We start from the raw sequence: 17,466 nt of genomic DNA on the forward strand, positions 1-17,466 counted from the left end.
CAATGCATGAAAGTGAAAAGTGAAAGTGAAGTCGCTCAGTCGTGTCTGACTCTTAGCTATCCCATGGACTGCAGCCTACAAAGGCTCTTCCATCCATGGGATTTTCCAGGCAAGAGTACTGCTGTGGGGTGCCATTGCCTTCTCCGTTTTTCCTCATAGTACATTTCAATTTTTAATCTCAACAGTTTATTCATAGTCTGTCTTCCCTACCTAAAGGCTCCATTTTGTATCCCAAATACACTTCTAGCACAGAGTAAGTCTTCAGTTAATATTTGTCAAGTGAATGAAGAAATGAGTGAGGGGCTGAAATAAAGCAGACTAGTATTCTACACTGAAGTAGAAGCAATCACAGGCTTCTTCATGTTTACTTTATCCTCTTTCTCACTCTCCTTGTTATATATCAAGGGACTAGTTGGGCTGGGAGGGGGCAGGGACTCCTTGGTAGGGAGAAGTAGATAAATATAGCTGGAGAAGGGTTTACTGGGAGATTTTAGGTTTTAAGGGACTTTTTGTCTTTTGGGTTTGGAGGGCTGTTGGAGGACTTGGGGAGCATTTGTAGTCTATCACTCTCATTTTTTCGTTTGGTGGGGCTTTTATTTGGAAGGTACCTGCCAAACCAAGTGAACTATAGAGGGCAGAGATTAGGACCAATCAAAGAAGTGGAGGAGAAGGAATCAAGCTACTGAAAGGAACTTAAGGGAAACAGGGAAAAGAGAACTTCAGGTTTTTAGCCCAGCTCTCTAAAGTAATAAAGAGAACTAAGATTCAGGGCCAATGCCAAGACTAGTAATGAAGACTGTGAATTCAGTGTTCCTTTTATTCCCAGGAGCCTGGAAGTAGCAGCTAGCTTAGGGGAAACCCTGGAGTAATTATATAAATAAGAAAGTTAATCTTTTATATATAAAAGATATGTAAATATAAAGATTAATAATGATATATTAATCTTTTACATACAAAAATTATATAAATAAGTAAATTGTTATAGTGGAAGGTTTTAAAACTATATATGTTTTTTCACACATACATGGTCTCCCCTACTATTTACACACCAATAAGAGGGTCCCTACCTCCCAAGATAAAGGTATAAAAGTAATGAACCACAGATATATTGATTATCCAATGTTGTGTAACAAACTTTAGTGGCTCAGCACAACAGTAACCATTTACCATCTCTCACTGTTTCTGCAACATTGGAATCCAAAAGTAGGCTGGTTGGGTAGACCTAGGTAAGGATTTCTCATGACATTCAGTTAGATGTTGGCTAAGGCTATAGACACCTGAAGGCTTAACTGGGCTAGAGGGTCTGTTCCTAAGGTAGGTCGTGCACAAGGTGGGCAAGCTGAAGTTGACTCTTAGCAAGAAGCCTCAGTTCTTTCCCACATGGGCCTCTCCACCAGAATGCCTGAGTGCTTTCACAACTTGGCCGCTGGTCTTCCCCAAAGTGAGCAGTATAAGAGAGCACCAGATATACAAGAGCATGACAGAAGCCGCCATGTCTTTATGTACAACATAGCCTTCCACCACACGCTACAGGCCACATACAGCCCCAACTCAGTGTGGGACAGGAGTATGTAAGGGTGTGAACACCAGGAGCCAAAAAACTGATGCCATCTTAAAGGCTAGCTACCACAGCAGGCAAATGGCTTTCCACGTGAATGGCAAAATGACTTGAATCTACCTCAGAGGGGACCCACATGCATCTTTTCCAAATTATACCACTTCAAAAAGTGAGAATATTTGTTCACTTTGTCTGACCTCCCTATCCCTAGAGAGGCCCTAAAACCTCTGTACAATATCACCATAGCATTTGTGGGCAGTTAGCCTACTTTGTTAGCAATGTATTTCTAATTTTTTTTTTTTTTTTTTTAAATTTTTTCTCGGCACCCGGCCCAACTCCGGCCACAGGCTGACGGTACCGCAGGAAGCGCTGCGGTTCCGAATCGTCCAGTCCGACCCACCGACCCCGGGAAGTATTTCTAATTTTTAAAGTGGATCACAAACAATAAAGTTGTGATACTTCTGAGGAAAGTGTATCATCCTCTTGATTCAGCATGAAAAAGCAAAATTGATCTCCCTTTCTATGTTAGACTTGAGAGATCTTGAGGAAAGTGAACAGGCAATAAAACACTGAATATAACTCAGCTATTAAAAAGAACGCATTTGGATCAGTTCTAATGAGATGGATGAAACTGGAGTCTATTATACAGAGTGAAGTCAGTCAGAAAGAAAAACGCCAATACAGTATAGTAACGTATATATATGGAATTTAGAAAGATGGTAATGATGACCCTATATGCAAGACAGCAAAAGAGACACAGATATAAAGAACAGACTTTTGGACTCTGTGGAAGAAGGCAAGGGTGGGATGATTTGAGAGAATAACATTGAAACATGTGTATTATCATATGTGAAATAGATCATCAGTCCAAGTTTGATACATGAAATAGGGCACTCAAAGCCAGTGCACTGGGACAACCCTGAGGGATGACGGGATGGGGAAGGAAGTGGGAGGGGGGTTCAGGATGAGGAACACATGTACACTTATGGCTGATTCATATCAGTGTATGGCAAAAACCACTACAACATTGTAAAGTAATTAGTCTCCAATTAAAATAATTAATTTTAAAAAAACACTGAACATAATCAAAGGAGAGTGTGTCATACAGCTTGGTTATGCCTTTATCCACAGTACAAAATTTATTCTTAGACCCCAAGAAAGTACCTAATATATTTATGTCTCAATTTCCTTATATATAAAATGCAGACATGATCACACTCGCATGTACAGAGTGAAATCTGAATTGACATTGGGAACTGAGCTCTAGTTTAAATACATATCAAGATATGCCTATATACATATCTCTCTCTAGATATATAGAGAGACATATCCTGACTTATACATAATATGCAATTACAAATAATACACTTGACCAAATTCCTTATATAGACTATTCATATTTGACAGCATTACTCACCTCTTACTATAGCATTTCTCCACTAACTCTATCAACACTGAGCCTTTCTTTTAACTCTAACCTACTATGACTCTCAGCGCTATGAAAAAAATCTGATGTCATAAACACATTGTGTTATGGTACCACTAAGGACCAAATCCATTCTTAGTTACATAATCCCTGAGTACTACCAGCCCTGCCAGCCTCAAGAGTCCAACGGAGCACAAAGAAAACAGGGATTAAACAATGAGGGGACTAAACAATGTCCTGAAGCTACAAAAATTCCTAACATAGTTTTCATTATTAATTGCTGGCAAAAAATGCAGACAGGTGAAGGTGGAGAGGCAGTGGAGGGCTTTAAAATTATGATTTACACATCTTCTAAATACCATGGCACCTTCAAGGAATAAATGCTTATGGGGCAGAAAATCATCCAACAGACCCAATCTCCTGCCCCCTTCCCCACTGCCAACATCTCCACAGCAAGATAGAGACCCAGGAGTATAATTTCCCTGCTGATTAGATGTTAAGCAGATATCTCCAACAAATAGCAGTTTTTATTATTACTTTTTTTATGCCATTTTCATCTGCGAGGTTTATAATCCATAAGAGCTACCTAATAATAAGTAAAATCAAACAGCTTTTTTAAAAGCCTGTGTGCTTTTATTGTTATAAATGCTTCACAAGTAAAAAGCAGTCAAAAGCATAAAGATACCCTGATTTGAACTTCCTTAGTGCTTGAACTAGAGTGTTTCTCTTGGCACACTCTCACATCAGGCTTCTGCTTCTCTTGGCAAAATCATGAACCAGCTGATGTTGTCTCAGAGGCTTTCTCATGTCCCCTTTCCAAGCATCACTCTTCTTTCATGGACCCCTTTCGGTTACCTAGGAGCCTCTCCTGCTGCCTTCCACATTCCACCTACTGTTCTAGGCTCTTTGTACTCCTCCCTTCTACCATTACAATATGCTTTTCCTAAGATTTACTTGCTTTGAAAGGATTGTTGGGGGATGGGGAATGAGGATGATGACTTTTACCAAAATGTTGAATTGTTAATAGTCCTCATTATCTTTAGAATTGTTTCCTTAAGCAGAGATTCCTAGAAATGCTATCAACATCTCAGCCCCAAATATTGCAGGTAAGAGGGCTCTCAGCAGGAGGTCTCAGTTCCTTGATTATAACTAGACCTTTTAGAAAAGTGAAATTCATTGGGTAGGGACTTTACTTGGCGTAGGGTGTTGACGTAGGAAAACTGCTCTCCCTGAAACCATCCTCAAGGATGAGAATGAAGCCCTAAATGCCTAGCGAGCATCCAATAGGCTTCTCACTGCACTTAAACTAAAATCTAACTCCTATTTAGGGTCCAAAAAGTCTGGCCTCTCCCTACCAGTCTCTACCTAACATACTGCTCTCCAGCCAAACTGGCATTTCTCCTGTATTTGAACGTGCCAAGCCACAATCTCATTCCTGCCTTAAGGCTTGCAGAGCCATGTTCCAGCTCTTGGCAGGTAAATTCCTCATCATTTGGTTTCCAGCTCAAATGTCACAATCTAAAGTAACCTCACACACACACACATACACACACACACACACACAAATAAAGTAACCCCACAATCACTTTCCATAATATGTCCTATTTTATTTTCATGATATTAATCATTGTAAAATTTTCTTATTCAGGTATTTGTTTACCTAGTCTTTCCAAGCCTCCCTCTTAATATACCCTTCATTGGGTATCATGTTTATCAATGCACAGAACCTAGTACATATCCAGTAGTCAATAAAATTGCTGAATAAATGCATAAATAGATGAATCCCAGCATAACTTAACCTTTAAATGTGAATGAGAATCCTTGTTGTACTAATAATACTGGGGGAGGAGGGTTAGTATCACTATAATCAATATAACTAACCTATTTTTATAAGACTTTTATTGAAATGGACTACAGCATATCTTTTCATTAAAATATTATAAATATTGGATTGACAAATATTCTTCTATAAAGGTCATTTTATAAAATGTCTTTTAATGAGTGCCACAAATGAAAGCTAGTATCTTCTGTCAATATTAAAAGACTATTTCCCTCTGGCCAATTTCTAGCTTTCTAGATGTGTAGTGTCTGTTGCAAGGACTACAGGAGCCAATGAGCAACTTGCCTGTCACATGCTCTAACAAATCATCTTTTCCCACACACAGAGTAGCTAAGCAGAGAAAACAGCTCTGGATAGAGGATAACCAACATAGGCGGGATGTTGCTAAACGTATAGTTTATTATTCACAAAGTTCACCCCAGCCTGCCAAAAAAACTAAACTGGCAAACAAAAATGCCCTAGCATTTAGCAGTTTGGTTTAAGTTGGTTGTAGCTTAGAAGCAGATGTCTGGGAGCAGTTCAGCAAGCCAGCAGTCAGATGCTTTTGTAGAGTGCTCCTCTTAAAAGGCAACATCGAGGCAAATTAATGGATTCCAACTTCCTGGGCTTGCCTTTGAACTATCACAATTAACTGTGCTTTGCTAAAGGGAAACTCCAAGGATTTTCTCAAAGGTTTATTTTCTTCTAAGAAAGAAATGGTAATCTGGTTTAAAGAAAAAGAAACTCAGCATTAGTAGAGAGAGAGAAACACACACACACACACACACACAAATCAGTAAGAGTTAAATAACATAACTTTTAAAGAAAACATGTAGTATGAGAAAATCTTATTTTTAAAGAACTACAATAAACTTTCTTGAGACATTTCCTAGGAAAGCCTGGTTATTAATTCCTCCAAAAAATCTCTTAACATTTAAATGACAAAACTCTATTAATTACTGGTCTTCAATTAGTTCACCATCTAGTTAAATTTAAAGAAATACAATCCTATTTTGGCTTACAAATCAAAAACTTCTTTGTGTTCAGGGAGGGTAGTAATGAGATATGTTTCATCAAACTGTTATACTAGTTCACTTATTAATTTGGCCTCAATTGTATCTTTTTGCATGTCTACCAAGATTAATTTCAGGGTAAGATTGTCTCCAGTTAGCATGTATTGTAAAACTGGAAAATTTTTTCCACTCTTCATGGATCATTTACAATCTGCAAGGTTTGGGGTGGGTATGAAACGTATTTCTGCCAATGGATAGCCGTTCAGCAGTGCTGAAAACCAATCCTTCTGTTTCATTCATGGTGCGATATGGTTCCATAAAAAGGAGTGAACCAAAAGTGCAGCTAATGCACCCTGTCAATCTGGGTTTAGACTAATTCTTTGAGATTATCATAAGAAAATTGTTTGTAGATGAATATATGAATATATTCTTTCATTCTTTCTTTAGTCATCTACCACTGTAAACATGTACTAATTCATTGGGAGAGAAAAAATCAAGTTTAAGGCCTTTTCTATTTTACAGGAGCTGTATTATTTTTAAAGAAATGCATTGCACTAAAATTATATATCTGTTATAGTTTAGAGCAGAAAAGAGAAAATCCTGGGTGTTTCGTAGCAACATCTAAAAGATTAAGGATCATGGTTTGAAACCCTTTCCAATAAGTGATTTGAGTACTCCGCAGCAATTAAAAGGCAAGCTGAAGCACCAAGATAAAGTTGTGTCCCCCTAGTGACCTCTAGAGTAGAGCTAAGCTCCCACAAGCAAGACTTGGGGAAAAAAGGAAGCAGCAAGCCAAAGCCTGGAGCGCTGCTGCAAACCAAACCTATATTTTCAAGAGTACATCCCTTCGCATCTCAGAGTGTGGTCCTGTTGTATTAAACCCCAAGGCGCGATAAATCTCCGCCTCCCGGGCTATCAGGCCCATTGGGTTGAAATCCAACTTCAAACGCCACTGCTTCCCCCTTCCCACCAAGCTCCGGTGCAGTTCCCCCAGCACAGGCTTCCTCACCGCGCATGGTGCCGAGCTGGTTTCCACCTCTCTGCAGTGCTGCAAGACCACCTCTCCGCCACCGCTAGCTCCCCGGCGTGAGAGTCGAAGCGCTAGGCAGCCGGCCAGCGGCGACCTCTGCTAGTCCGCGCTGAGGTCGCGGGAGGCGAGTGCACCAGCTCCCTGCGCGCAGCGCGGCGCTGGGCGAGTCCTGGATACCCAGCTCCTGCTGGACGCCGCCTACGAGGCTCCCTCCAGAGTCCAGCTCCCGACCACGCCGCGATGCCTGAAGTCACCCCAGCAACAAGCTCATCCTTATCCTCCCTGCCAGCGCTTCTCCCCCTCTGAACTTTCCAACTTTAGAAGCCCTGGTTCCAAAGGAGCAACAGGGGCCCGCCTCATCGACGGGAGTCACTTCCCGCCTCAGCAGGTCGGGAAGAGGGGAAAAGCCTGCAGGGACCCGACCCGTAAGCAAATCCCCTTGACCATGGGGAAAAGGAGAGCCAGACAGCTCCTATCTCCTCTTGAGGCTGGAGGTTGGGGAAATTGATGCAGAACTTGTCACCCTAGGATGAAGGTACGGAGGGAGGAGGGAGGTTGGGAGGAGAGAGTAGTAGAGATGCACCTCGAAAAACTCTCTCTCTCTCTCTCTTTCACACACACACACACACACACACAGCCTGATTCCGAAAAGGTTAAGACCCAAGGAGCCGAGTCGCTTCTCTCCCCACTGCCCTGAGAGGGTAAGGTGCAACAGATACCCAAGCTCTTGGAGTGGGAAAGGAGTGGGGTGAGGACAAGAGTCTCCAGGTTTCCCCGGGTTACAAAAAGGGGACAAACTCCTATCGGAGTGTCCCCGGAGGTAAAGGAAGGTGCAACAGTTCTCCCCACCTCCCGGAGAAGGAAAACTCTTCCCCAGCAGGCAGCCTTCCACTTGGCCAAGCCCGGATGTAAACAGGCTAGCCACAGGGGCGGTCGGCGGGTGGGAGGTGGGATGGAGCGAGGTGAGAATGGAGCGTTAACTCACCCTTAATGCTGGGGGGCTTTCTCTTCTTGGCCATCTCCTGTCCCCTCCCCTCCCCCAGACCCCCGGAGCGTTTCCTCCTGCTGTCACCCAGCTCCTGGAGCGGGCACCGTGGAGGGCTTCCAGGCGAGCTCTCGCCGCGGCTCTCAGCTCAGCGAGCTCTTTGTTGCTGTGATGGCATCTGCGAGGCGGCGGCGGCGGCCCGGCTGCGCGCTCGGCTCTGCTCGGCTCGGCTAGGGCGGGCGCCGCCGCCCCTCTGCTCTCCGCCGCGCGGAGCTGGTGAAGCTCGCGCTCGCTCTGCTGCGGCCGCTCAGACTGCGGCGGCGGCTGTGGATGCTGCTGTGCTGCTGCTGCTGGAGGCGGCAGCGCCGGGTCCCCCGAGTGCCCGCCCAACACTGACCTCCCCTTTTCGCACACCCTCCCTCCCCCACTCCCCCACCCCAGGGTGTCCCGTCTGAGCCGCCGGCTCCAATCCAACCAGTGACGGCGCTGTCGTCCAGCAGCCGCTGCTGGAGACGGTGATGGTGGCGGCGGCAGGGGACTGCTGGAGGAAGTGGGGGTCCCGCGGCCATCTGCGACTCGGGAGGAGAAAGCCAGACGGTCCAACTCTGATGGAGCTCGCATCCTGCCGGCCTCGGCGCCTCGGAAGCTAACAGCCCCACCCCAGGTGGCAGGGCGCGACGTCGGCGGCGGGGTAGGCCCGCGAAGGGCACCAGTCTCGGTACGCCAAGAACTCCGGCCAACTGCAGGAGTATTGGCACCTGCACTTGCGACCGGGCCGCTCCGCAAAAAGCTGGTCTCGGGCACCAAGCCCGAATTCCAAGCGGGCGATGAGCCCCGGGACGCGCGGATGCCTCTGCCCCTGCGGAACCGAGAAGGGAAGAGGGCCACTGGATAGTGAGTGGTAGAGAGGAGAGAAATTAAGTTCCAGAGGCCGCCCAGGGACAGACAACTGGAAGAATGACCTAGATCAGGCCCTAAACTTCTTATAGCGAAAACTCAGGCAGGTCTCTTAGGGCTGTGGAAAAAAAGGAAAGAAAGAACGCTCTCAGAAACTGGAGGAATTAGGAGGCGGATGAGTGATTTCTTGATCTCCAGGAGAAGCTGTTTCAGTGGTCGAGTTCTTCCTCGCTCTGACTGTGAATTTGACGTTTTCATTACCCGGAAGGAGCTGTCCTCCTCTAGCGTGCTGATCAGAAAGGGAATCTCACCGGTGTGTCGGGGCAACAAGGTCATGCAAAAGTCTGACTGATCTAAGAATGTGAAGGTAACCAAGTTATTGTTGTTCAATCGTGTCCGATTCTTTGCGACCCCTTTGCCTGCTGCACGCCAGGCTTCCCTGTCCTTCACTATCTTCCAGAGCTTGCTCAAACTTATGTCCATTGAGTCGCTGATGCTATCTATCTCATCCTTTGCCTCCCTTTTTTCATTTTGCCTTCAATCCTGCCCAGCATCAGGGTCTTTTCCAATGAGTTGTCCTAAGTGTTGAAGGTGGCCAAAGTATTGGAGCTTCAGCGTCAGTCCTTCCAATGAATATTCAGGGTTGATTTCCTTTAGGATTGGTAGCCTAGCTTTAAAGGAATGGTGGAAGGAGTAGAGTAGGGAGGAGATTACCAGTATGCATTCGGGAAGATGCCAATTCATTTCTTTCTTTGCAGGAACTGGGATTTCCTCAAAACCTACATTCTAATGCACAGAGATCTTATCAGCAGTTCCCTCTTGCCTATATCCCCAACTTAGTCTGATTATCTAAACATCCAGTGATTCAATTCAGTACCACTAGTCAGAAATTGCCCCAGCATTGATGTGGTGCCCCTGTATGAACACTGGAGTCCAGTATACACACTGCTATATTTTGAATGGATAACCTACAAGAACCTACGGTATAGCACATGGAACTCTGCTCATTGTTATGTGGCAGCCTGGATGGAAGAGGGGTTGGGAGAGAATGGATACATGTATATGGATGGCTGGGTTCCTTCACTGTTTACCTGAAAATATCACAACATTGACAATCGGCTATACCCCAATATAAAATAAAAAGTTTGAAGGAAAAAAAAAAAGGACACGGGAGTCCAAACCTCTGGTCTTGAATTCTAACCCTACAACATCATAGCTTTGAGAACTTGCACAAGTCATTTAATCCCACTGTGCTGCTTCCTGGTTTGTAAAATATCATCTCAAAGATTCCTTCCAGTTCTAATAAATATCCTGAGATTTTTTAGTCACAAAATAATCAGATTTTTTGCACTCTTTCTAAATTTAACTTTATACAATGTTTTATATTGAGATAAATAGTTTGAAGAAAATATGAAATGCCCAATTCCTCTCACAACAAAGTTGTGCAATGGAATTAAAAAACAAAATAGCAAGCTTATTTTAATTAGCAACATAGGCCCGTTCTCTGTTGTATAGCTAGAAATGAGACTCAATCAAAATTTTCTCTTCCAAAAAGCCATCTTTGATTTAATTCCAAACTACTTTTCAGATTCTTAAGATGTATAAATATTAGACATGGAAACATTCTTTATGTGTTCATACTTTATCACTAAATGCTAATTATTGCTTATATTAAGATAATGTCTGACAATTCATTCATTACTTTCACCTACTTTATTTCATTTGACACTGACCACAAACTTGGGAGTTCAGAAGGCAGGCCCTGTCTTCCATGTTTTATAGATGAGGACATGAGGTTCCTGGAGGTACAATTATTTGTTCACAGCTTCCAGGACTTCTGTGAAGCTCTTCTAACTTAACATCAGCCTTATTCCATGACACCAGCTGCCTATGAAATAGAATAGCTCTGTTTCAGACCAGGAGTTGTTTCCTTCTATTTATTCCTTCCATGATGCCATTACTATTAGCAGAGGGAACTCAAGATTTTAGTTGACAAACTGTCTATTTTTTGTACATGGCTTCCCTGGTGGCTCAGATAGCAAGGAATTTGCCTGCAATGCAGGAGACCTGGGTTCAAGTCCTGATTCAGGAAGATCCCTTGGAGAAGGGAATGGCAACACACTCCAGTATTCTTGCCCAAAATATTCCGTAGATGGGCAGGCTATAGTCCATGGGGTCACAGAGTTGGACATGACAGTTTCACTTTCATGATTAACTTGTAGAACTTCAAAGTATTTTTGCATGCATTTTCTTAACTGAAGGTCACAACTATTACAGAAGACTATGAAAAGAGATGTGTTGAGCCGAACCAAACAGATGAGTGAACAGACCCAGAGACATTACAGTCACAGCTACTCAGGCCCTGGGTAGCTCACAGTGCATGCTTTTATTTAAGGATTACAAATGGAATATTTGTAGGGATCAAAAAAGCAAGAGAGTTCCAGAAAAACATCTACTTCTGCCTTATTGACTATTCCAAAGCCTTTGACTGTGTGGACCAAACAAACTCAGGAAAATTCTGAAAGAGATGGGAATACCAGACCACTTGACCTGCCTCCTGGGAAATCCGTATGCAGGTCAAGTTAGAACTGGACATGGAGCAACAAACTGGTTCCAAATAGGGAAAGGAATACGTCAAGGCTGTATATTGTCACCCTGCTTATTTAACTTCTATACAGAGTACATCATGAGAAATGCTGGGCTGGAGGAAGCACAAGCTGGGATCGAGATTGCCGGGAGAAATATCAATAACGTCAGATATGCAGAAGACATCACCCTTACGGCAGAAAGTGAAGAAAAACTAAAGAGCTTCTTGATGAAAGTGAAAGAGGAGAGTGAAAAAGTTGGCTTAAAACTCAACATTCAGAAAACGAAGATCATGGCATCCAGTCCCATCACATCATGGCAAATAGATGGGGAAACAGTGAAAACAGTGACAGACTTTATTTTGGGGGGCTCCAAAATCACTGCAGATGGTGACTGCAGCCATGAAATTAAAAGACGCTTACTCCTTGGAAGAAAAGTTATGACCAACCTAGACAGCATATTAAAAAGCCAAGACGTTCCTTTGCCAACAAAGGTCCATCTAGTTAAAGCTATGGTTTTTCCAGTAGTCATATATGAATGTGAGAGTTGGGTTATAAAGAAAGCTGAGTGCTGAAGAATTGATGCTTTTGAACTGTGGTGTTGAGGAAGACTCTTGAGGGTCCCTTGGGCTGCAAGGAGATCCAACCAGTCTACCCTAAAGGAAATCATTCCTGAATATTCATTGGAAGGACTGATGCTGAAGCTGAAACTCCACCTGATACGAAGAACTGACTCATTTGAAAAGACCCTGAGCTGGGAAAGATTGAAGGCGGGAGGAGAAGGGGACAATAGAGGATGAGATGGTTGGATGGCATCACCAACTCAGTGGACATGAGTTTGAGTGAATTCAGGGAGTTGTTTATGGACAGGGAGGGCTGGCATGCTGCAGCCCATGGGGTCACAAAGAGTCAGACATGACTGAGTGACTGAACTGAACTGAGAGATCAGTAAAGCAAAATACATGACACAAGCAGTATACATGTGTAAAAAAGTGTTAGTCACCAGAGGCCAGATTCTTTGAAGACCCCATGGACTGTAGCCCACTAGTCCTCTGTCCATGAAATTCTCCAGGCAGGAATACTAGAGTGTGTTACCACTTCCTTCTCCAGGGGATCTTCCTGACCCAGGGGTCAAACCCAGGTCTGCTGCACTTCAGGCAGGTTCTTTGCCATCTGAGCCACCAGGGAAGCCCTATACATATGTAGGCTACACTTAAGTGAGAGGTAAAGACTTCAGAAAGTTGAGAGTACATGTACCACTACACAGCTGCAAGTTGGCTTGTGGGAATGGAAACCTTGGATATGAGGATTCTCAAGTTTCAAGAGGATTCAGGAATCTGGATTCCCAGATAAAATATTCTTTTCATGTTGGTTAACATGAAACAAAGCAAAACCAGGCAGGCTTAACAGAACACAACTGTCAGTAATATACAGCTTATGGGCTGTGTATATCTGTATCCATTTTCACATCCCATCAAGTTTTTTTTTTTGGCTGTGCTGGGTCTTCATTGCTATGTGCGCTTTTCTCTAGTGGTGACCACTGTGGGCTACTCTCTAGTTGCTACACAAGGGCTTCTCTTGTTGCCAAGGATGGGCTCTAGGGCGTGTGGGCTTCAGTAGTTGCAGCTCCCAGGCTCTAGAGCACAGACTCAATAGTTGTGGTGCATGGGTTTAGTTGCTCTGTGGCATGTGGGATCTTCCCCAACCTGGGTCCAGCCTGGGTCTCCTGCACTGTTAAGTGGATTCTTTACTACTGAGCCACCAGGGAAGCCCTTAGTTGAGTTTTATCACCAAAGAGTAGGTACTAAACCAAATCCTTGGAACTAATCTAATTCTGTTGGTGTCTATACACCCTTAGAATTAGACTTTAGTTATCAAGGCTTTAGGTCCACTTAATCATGATTTCTAAAGATAAATTGCAGAGATTGGCGTTTTTAAATTTCTGGCTGTTCTTAGAGCCATCAATGAGAATGATCACAGTAAATCAAAAATTTTAAGTCATACGTAATTCTGATGGGCATGAGGAAATCTCTACATTTTATTTGATGATGATAATGAAGGATTGATGGTGACAAGGACAAAACTGGCCTAATATCTATTTCCCTTTATAGGAAAGCTCTGAATGAATCCCTTCCAAAAGTAGTCACAGTGCTACAGTGGTAACTTTAGTTATATGTAGTGTAATATGGAGAAGGCAGTGGCACCCCACTCCAGTACTCTTGGCTGGAAAATCCCATGGATGGAGGAGCCTGGTAGGCTGCAGTCCATGGGGTCACTCAGAGTCAGACACGACTGAGCGACTTCACTTTCACTTTTCAGTTTCATGCATTGGAGGAGGAAATGGCAACCCACTCCAGTGTTCTTGCCTGGAGAATCCCAGGGATGGGAGAGCCTGGTGGGCTCCGTCTCAGGGGTCGAACAGAGTCGGACTCGACTGAAGCGACTTAGTAGTAGTAGTAGTAGTGTAATAACTCTATTTAGATTACTCCAGCCCTGTCAAGACTACCTATAGAGTAAAAGATAATCAGAATGGCAGAAAGGAATGCATGTTCCTTGTGTGGAAGTATCAAGTGAGCCAACAGGGAAAATGAACATGTCATACAAATTATACTAAAGACCAAAGTTAAAATATCATTCATACTACAAAAAAGCATGATTGTCATTAATTGTATGTTACTGCCACTGCAGTAAAAAGGTTGAAAATGTAACCCTCAGAAGATTATTTTTGGCTGAAATATTTTATATTGAATATCTATCCATAAATTGGACTTTCCAGGTGGCTCAGTAGTAAAGAATTTGCCTGTTAATACAGGAGACACAGGTTGATCTCTGTGTAGTGCACTAAAAAGAATTCCCTGGAGAAGGGAATGGCTACCCACTTCACTATTCTTGCCTGGACAATCCCATGGACAGAGGAACTGGAGGGCTAAGTCCATAGGGTTGCACAGAGTCAGACACAACTGAAGAGACCTAGCACGCAGTTTAGGGAAAGTGAAAAGGAGGAACGAAAGCTCCACTGATTTTAATCATTTTAATACCAAAGACTATCAAAAGAATCCAAACTTGCCCCATTACTGGAAAAAAAAAAAAAACTAGTATTTTTAAATTTTACATACAAAAAAAAAATCATAATACTCACTTCAGCTGAGGTTTTAAGGGAAACTGCAATTATGCGACCACAGCTAAAGAAAGGTAAAAAGAGAAAATATGGCAAGAAAAGAGAGAGATAGTACAACTAGTGCACTAAAAAGAATTCCTATAGCACTTATATACTCAAAATCATCCTATGAAGGAGTGGAGAAACTGAGGCTGGCTTCCTACCCCATCTCACACAACATTATGGATACGTGAGACCTTAAGTTATACACCTTCCCTTTCTCTCTGATCATTATAATAGATACACAGATATTCACTATAATAACATTTTACCTGAATTTAGTTGGAGGGTCCTGGAATGAGAGTTTATAGAATCTTACCTCATTCTAGTTCTTCCACTGATGACCCTTACCTTAAGAAATGTTATTTCACTTAAGCACGTCTGAACTGCACAGAAAGACATGAAATTCAGAGATATCATTTAAGGACTTAAATATCAACTCTAGGTTTCTGAGATGGAACCCTCTCAAGAAGATTCCTTAACACTTTACTACTTTCAGAGCAAAACTCTTCTGCAGAGATACCTGCCTACCCGTGATACAGCTGTCACTACTAGCATTGAATCTATGAGAAAGAAAATTTAATTTTGCTAAGTTCAATTTCCCAGTTGTAACCTAACTCTAGGACTATGTCCTTCTAAAAGGGAGTTAATTAACATGGAGCTTTATTGTACCCACAATGATACGTATGCTTAAGAGAGTTCAACTCCACAGAAACCCACAGGAAACAAAAGAAGGCATTTGGAAAGGCCAAGAAATCCTCAAACTAGGTCTCTGCTCAAATTATCCAGAAGTTCCTCTGGGGGAAATAGCACAGACCTGGCCTGAGTAAAGCAGTGTATAGATGGAATGATAGTCAGACATTATATAGAGATAGTCTGCTGTGTATGATCTATAGTTAAACTCTCAAGATTTTATGGAATATATATATATATATATATATATATATATATATATATATATGCAACTAAAATTGTTTTCCTTAAGACTCCAGCTGACCTGCTCAAGGACAGAATATTCAGTCTGACCTCTGCTAGCTTCCAAGTAATCACTTTACCCTAAAAATGTTCTCATGTCTGCAATAACCCCCTCCATTATAATTCTGTTTATAATTTTGTTCCTTTACTCAGTCTACCAATCAACCAACTGAGCTCCCATATATGAGTGAGCAATTTGCATGTAAAATAAATAGCATACAAAATAAAGAAGCATTTTAGAGATATTTTTGATAATGGGCCAAGTTGTAATTTCCATTTTTTTCTCTTTCTATTTATTCTCTCTGACATGTGTATATGTATTGAGTAATACTATATGCCAGTCATGTTCTAGGTGATTGCGTATACAGTGGAGAAATGAAACAACATGATCTGTGCATGCATGGTATTTACAGATTTATAGAGGAGATAGAATTAACCTTAAATTCCTCATGAAAATAGCACATCCAAAGACTCCAGTAGGAAATTTAGGATTAGAACAGTGGTTTCCAAATTCCAAATTGATAGGCATCCCATCAATTAAAAAGAAAATTGCTTACCCAACTCCAACCATATTTATTTGGTTGTACTTACACTGAGTGTACTATTGTACTAATACATGTATACATAATAAAATACATACAAAATCTTGCAGTTTTAAAGGGTAAGGTTTTTTTAAATGGACCATCTTGGTCACCACCAGACACTATTACATTAGAAGAACTAAAGGAAGATCAATGTGGCTGAAGTTTGCTTTGCTGTGCTGTGCTGTGCTTAGTCTCTCAGTCATGTCCAATTCTTTGTGACTCTATGGACTGTAGCCTACCAGGCTCCTCTGTCCATGGGGATTCTCCAGGCAAGAATGCTGGAGTGGGTTGCCATGCCCTCCCCCAGGAGATCTTCCTGACCCAGAGATCAAACCCAGGTCTCCCGCATTGCAGGTGGATTCTTTACCATCTGAGCCACCAGGGAAACCTAAGAATACTGGTGTGGGTAGCCCGTTCCTTCTCCAGGGGATCTTCCTAACACAGGAATCGAAGCAGGGTCTCCTGCATTGAAGGCAGAATCTTTATCAGCTGAACTATCAGGGAAGCCCTGAGGTTTACTACATGGGGATGATTTTAGAAGAGGAAGACATGATTTAATTTACCTGTTATAATAAAACTGATTCCTTGACTCCTGTAAGGGTAATTGGAATAAGTCTAATAAGTTAACTACAGGGCTGTTGGGTTGGATGAGAGTTAAAGTTTCACACTAACACTCAGACGTGTTCTGGAGCCCCTTATTGGGCCTAGAAGCAGTGTTGCTCTATAGTAATGAACACAACTGGCAGTCAGATCTTGGTTTCTAAATACCACTGTCCACAAGACAGAGAGAGGGATCCTTAGAGAAATGACTCCAGGTCTGCAGCAGACGAAGTACTAGGTGAACTAAGAACGTCTTGATGTGCCAGAAAACAAGGAAGTCCTCAAAGACCAATGAGCTCAGGACAAAAGGACAAATGAGCCAGCTTGAAGTAGTTGTCTACTGGTCAAAATTATTAAGATTTGAGTTTTAAAATATATATGTACAAAATAATGATAATGGATTATAATACATTGAATAAAATAAAATTTATGAATCCAGGGGCATGTGAAGTTTCTTCAGTTATGTCTGACTCTTTGCAACCCTATAGACTGTAGCCCACCTGGCTCTTCTGTCCATGGGATTCTCTAAATAAGAATCCTGGAGTCGATTGCCATGCCCTCCTCCAGGGATCTTCCTGACCCAGGGATCCAACACATCTCTAACATCTCCTGCATTGGCAGGTGGGTTCTTTACCACTAGCGTCACCTGGGAAGCCCTATGAATCATCAGATCAGATCAGATCAGTCCCTCAGTCGTGTCTGACTCTTTGCCACCCCATGAATTGCAGCACGCCAGGCCTCCCTGTCCCTCACCAACTCCCGGAGTTCACTGAGACTCACATCCATGGAGTCAGTGATGCCATCCAGCCATCTCATCCTCTGTCGTCCCCTTCTCCT

The 17,466-nt window shown here is 42.7% G+C and overlaps 1 protein-coding gene across 3 annotated transcripts in view; it reads right to left on the bottom strand.

Moving 5' to 3' along the window:
• SLC44A5 (solute carrier family 44 member 5) overlaps positions 1 to 9,886 on the bottom strand; it is a 425,241-nt gene extending 415,355 nt beyond the window's left edge. For 2 of the 3 annotated variants that reach the window (XM_086390620.1, XM_086390623.1), the window contains exon 1: positions 7,832 to 9,886. In XM_086390620.1, coding sequence (XP_086246746.1) covers positions 7,832 to 8,452 — 621 coding nt within the window. In that variant the 5' untranslated portion in view covers positions 8,453 to 9,886. The remainder of the gene's footprint in view (positions 1 to 7,831) is intronic. The other variant, XM_086390622.1, reaches the window with a different exon arrangement.
• Between the last annotated feature and the right edge of the window lie 7,580 nt (positions 9,887 to 17,466).

The sequence above is a fragment of the Bos grunniens genome, chromosome 3 (assembly GCF_055505025.1).
Source record: "Bos grunniens cultivar Pamir isolate PY7600 chromosome 3, Bosgru_T2T1.0, whole genome shotgun sequence".
In the NCBI taxonomy this organism is placed as follows: domain Eukaryota; kingdom Metazoa; phylum Chordata; class Mammalia; order Artiodactyla; family Bovidae; genus Bos; species Bos grunniens.